The sequence below is a fragment of the Egretta garzetta genome, unplaced genomic scaffold (genome assembly GCF_000687185.1).
Source record: "Egretta garzetta isolate BGI_Z169 unplaced genomic scaffold, ASM68718v1 scaffold34, whole genome shotgun sequence".
Classification (NCBI taxonomy): Eukaryota; Metazoa; Chordata; class Aves; order Pelecaniformes; family Ardeidae; genus Egretta; species Egretta garzetta.
The window spans coordinates 1,901,314-1,906,218 of record NW_009259586.1 but is presented as its reverse complement, the minus strand read 5'-3'; the positions used below and the strand labels follow the sequence as shown (position 1 = coordinate 1,906,218).

The 4,905-nt window shown below is 41.2% G+C and overlaps 1 protein-coding gene across 1 annotated transcript in view; it reads right to left on the bottom strand.

Annotated features, from left to right (window-relative positions):
* The window catches only part of RAB40B (RAB40B, member RAS oncogene family), a 26,956-nt gene extending 22,057 nt beyond the window's left edge, over positions 1 to 4,899 (bottom strand). Inside the window, exon 1 of the mRNA XM_009637804.2 lies at positions 4,870 to 4,899. Coding sequence (XP_009636099.1) covers positions 4,870 to 4,873 — 4 coding nt within the window. The 5' untranslated portion in view covers positions 4,874 to 4,899. The remainder of the gene's footprint in view (positions 1 to 4,869) is intronic.
* Positions 4,900 to 4,905: the final 6 nt, after the last annotated feature.

The following is a 4,905-nucleotide window of genomic DNA, read 5'->3' as shown; positions in this document are numbered from 1 at the left end:
TGTTGTGTTTAGAAAAATGTAATGGCTTCAAAGTCGGTGATAAGCAACCCATCCTATTCATTATTATACTGGTAGGAAAACAAAACTGTTTTATTTCCCCTTCCTTTCAGCCAAGCAACATTTTCAAAAAAACAGTTTTATGAAGACAGAACAGAGAAACTTAACATCAAGTCTTTGTGGTAAGACTTTTACTTCCATTAGTTCTGTATTCGGTCTTGTTGGGGGTGAGGGGAGGAAACCACAGTCAGCTCACAAATCTAAGTCTTAATTTCAACGTTAACCACATTTCCTTTTGTTCCCTTATTTTAGCTAGGGCCCATTCCCTCCTTTTTACACCAGCTTTTACACCAAAGAATGGCTTTGATCCATGTATTAAGCCATCAGGAAGAGCCACCATGAACTGTAAGTTTTCTCTGCTGGGATGCAAGCAGCTGACGACCACAGTCTAAATGCTGCCTGTGTATAAGGTAACCTGGCTCTCCCCATAAGGTCTGTTTGAGGTTGGGCCATCAAACTCCAGGCCTGCGTTCTAACCGCTTAGCGACCAAGACAACCACTCGTTAACACCCACAACCATCACACACCAAGATCTTTTCGAGCACTCAGATAAAACAAGCAATACCCCAGTGAAGTTCTCAGTCTAAGGACAGACAGAATTCATGGGAAGACAAACAACTGCAATTGGAACTTGAGACGATATGAAAAGGTTGCTAGGTGAGGAAGGATGAGAGACAATTTGTCAGTTTAAATCTGATGTTCCCGCAAGAAAAGGAGTGGGAGTACACAGGTTTGAACAATCATTCCTTTCAGTCCCCATGTCAAGCATGTGTTAGTATGAAAGCGAAAACAGAATCCAGCTGAATAAAAATCTGCTAGCGTAAAACATCAAAATATTTGGCTACCTAGTGACAGCACATCTAAGGTATTATGTTCTAGTCTAGAAGCAATTGAATTTATTCTGATGAGAAATTAACAATGCTTAAAAGCAAAGTTTCTGCAGCTCTCTAAGATAATTTTTGTGCAGTTTTTCTTACCAGGTTAGAGACCAAGTGTGTGCAATCTATTGTAATTTTAGTTTTGGCAAGATGTGGGAGAACTGTAAAGGCAGGTCACCCACACAACTAACCTTACTGCCTCCCTGCCCACCTCCAGGATAACTGCTTTCTAAATTATCTCTATGAATCACGTTCACCAATGCATCTTCCATGGCAGTCCTTACTTTGTAATGTTAATCAAGCTTCTTCCCTTCTTCTTTCCAACCCAGAGGCCTTTGCTCATTAAGAAAAATTTGGAGACCGAGAGATTGTACTCCTTAATAGTTGAACTACGCCAAATGCTTTCAAACCACGGCTTGTTGACCAGCAGCAGCTTGCAGGGACTTGAGTGATCACACAATGCTGGCTTTCCTTCCCGCCTCCAGATTTCGTATCATTTTTGTGTACTGACAAAAAACAGTAAGACATACAACTGCCATATTTTCCTGGGAATGAGAAAGATGGCAGATTTATTTCTGAATAGTTAAGAAAGTATCTGGGAAAAATTAATTTGTGGTTTATACAATTAAAGTTTGAGCCCATAGAGTTGAGATGAGATAGTTACGTAGCTGCACATAAAGCCTTCAGGAATCTGATGGCTAAAAAAATAACACCCAAAACCAAAACACACACACTGTTCTAGTCAACTCCACGTTTTACTTTGCCTTCATTATTCTTGTCTGCTTAACTGTCCTTCATGCTGCTGAAGGCAACAGCCAACCAAAAGCCCCTTGACCCTTCTTTGCTGACGAGTTCATCCTCACTCAGCCTTTCTTCCACCTCTCTTAATATCCCATGGGGTTCATTCAGATTCTCCCCCTTCCCAAAGGAGGGGTCACACCTTGTTCAAGACCTTGTCCTTCCCTATACTTCCTTTATAAATAATCTGTCTCTCTACTTCTTCGAGTACTGCGGTGCGTCTTAGTCATACCTCCTGTTGTTTAGCACAAGAAAGAACCCTGTATTAAAGCTAAATCCTAACTTTTCTTCTTCAACTCTAATGCGCTGCTGTCCTTCCTGAAACTCAGCCCTGTAACTCCAGGGTCACCTTCCCATTTTATCCACAGAACTGGTAAGCTCTCTGAACAGCTGGTCTTATTCAAGGCCTGATCTATCCTTCATCTTGATCACCCTTTGTAGCTTGTTCCTTCCAAACTTCTCAACATTCCTATTCCCACCTTCAATTTACTAAATTTCAGCAGTGGGAATAACCTGTTGCAATAAACATAAATTCTGTCTCTCTTGCATATACAAATTTAAACAACTGCCCAAATTTCCATGCTTCATCACATTAACTTGTTTGTTCTCATTTTCAAGGGCCTTCAGTGCTTTTCCTCTCTCTCCACAATTGCTCGTCTTTTACCACATCATCTCCCTCCTCTTCCATTGTAGTCTCTAAGCTACTCCCTTTCATCAAGCTCCACAACAAAATTTTGTCATTTTGAAGCTTACACGTGGCATATTTTGACAGAATCTATCATACCACTAGAGTTTCTCTTTCCAGTGCAGAGAGCTAGCTGGCATTATGGAAGTGGTAGATCCTAGCAGTTAAGTAAGGACTTGAAAATGGTGAAAAAGTCAGTGTTTATCGAGCTTTTAAATAAGTTAAATTAGAAAATGAGTCATAATACTAACAGGATGTGTAGCTCTATCCCTCTCCCTGCATCTCTATTTTCATAGTCCTTGAGCCTGCACAGATTCCTCACAGCTGCATCCTACGCAGCCACGCTCAAATGATGTAGGGAAGGCTGAGGGGATACAGGCAGAGAAGGGATATCAGATACAGACCACCAAAGAAACTGGGCAGCTTACATGCAGTGCTTGAAAGTACTTCAAGTGTGATGCACACAAGAACATTATAAATTGAAGAGTGAGAAAAATTTTTATATGAACTTTCACAGTTAAAATCCTTTCTTAAGTGAGACTAAACAGTATACTATGATTGTGTAAACACTGAGGCTCTGACTGTACAAAAATTCTGACACTAGCTGCATAAAATTAAAATCAGATTATATTCCTTCCACATTTTACTACCGTGCCATCTGTTATATCTGCCCTCTTGTAACTCACACACCTCTCTTCAGACATGCCCATCTTCTCGAGGCTAAGAACTCCTTTCCATCTCTGTAAAACAGTGACCTTTACATCGCAGAGTTTGTGAGGTCCCAAATTACTATATTTGCCTAAGCTTGTATAGTTCTGATTGATAAATATACTGGTAAAGAGACTACAATCCATGAAATAGCGCGTAAAACTTACAACCCTGTATGTATACATTTTGAAGTTATTAGTAGCAATGAAGAATTTCCAAGCTAAATGTTAAGTACTTGCAAAATAATTCAAAAAGTATATTTGTATTTCTTGGCTGCAAGAAATCTATTCATAGAGTTATAGTGTTAGCCACACAATTTAATTGTTTCTTAAGAGCAAAACCACAAGCATCACAAGGTATACATGCAAAAGCGCAAGCTCAGGAGCTGGTCAAACATTCTCTTTCAGTTAGGTCAAGATACATTGGAAACTAAAGTGCTCCTTCAGCATAAGAATTTATAAATTAGATTGTGTGTACAGAGCAGAGCCCAGCTAGGGCACGCTCTCCCCAAGCCTTCTGTTCCTTTTCTCCAACCACCTGAAGAGCACGAATAGTAAACACACTGCAACACCCCAAGGAGTAATTTAGCAAACTATTAAGCAAACACCTTAAAAGGTACATCGATGCCTTCAAGGTACAGTCTGACTCATAAGCAGTGGCACAGAGAACCCTCCTCCTCCCCTCCAGTTCTTTGCCATGAATCAGTACTATGAACTCAATGTAATAACAGATCCTAAGTCAATGTAAAGCCTTCCAGTGAATTGTCGAGTCACAGACTTATACTGGCAGTAAATTAAAGCAATGGGTAATTTGACAAGATAATTTGCTTTTTAATAAGCCGCATGATAGGTTTGCATGAGAGGAAAAAAAAAAAGAAGTGAAACTAGAGTATGCTCTAGGCAAACAAGATTGGGGGTGTGAAAAGAATGGGAGGGAAGGAAAATAGAAATCCCCTTTTCCCTGAGCCATTAGCTTAGTTTTAAATCAGTCTGCAATGTTCACAGCTGCAGACCGAATATACCTGGCATGGATGAGGCTCTTCAATCTTGCCCTTTAAAAAGCTTAAGTGAAAGAACATACCACAAACATGAACCTTGATCTTAAAGGGCTACTCATCTGATATTAAGAACATGACAGCAAAAAAAAGAGGGGAAAAAAATAAATCTCCCTTTCTGCTCTTTCACTGCAAGCAGTTTCACAGCAAATACCTTTGCTGTTTAACAAAGATCCTTTACTAGAAAACCACTTTTATTAGTATTTGTCTTTACTGTTGATAACAACAGAAAAATAAGTGCTCAGGAAGGTAACTCCTATCCACTTGGTCGATACATTTGGTGTATGAAGACATTTCTTTTAAACTTGAGCTCCAAAAATAGTTTTGCACACAGGATCACCTGCATGGAATTTTAAACACCGATAACAATTCCACCTCCTTTCCGAAAACTACGTACAGCAAAACATCATTCTGCATGCCTCTGCCTGCGCCCTGTTTCTCCTTTGGTACCACCTGGGAGCTCCATACCTCACCGGGAACCTGCAGAAGCACTTGTTTTCACTTATTGCTCTGGCTGTACTATTTCCCGAGAAGCGGGAAATAGCACAGGCTGGTGGCCCTTGCCTCCTGCACGGTCGCAGCCTCACCGTGGGTCTGGACCCTGGGAGCCTGGGGGGCCCCAGGGCGCTCCTGCACAGGGTGCTGGGAAAACGGGAGCAGCGGGGAAGCCTCCCGAGGGGGCAGCTTACCCATGTGGTACCCGTAGGGTGACTCGGTGGCTCCGT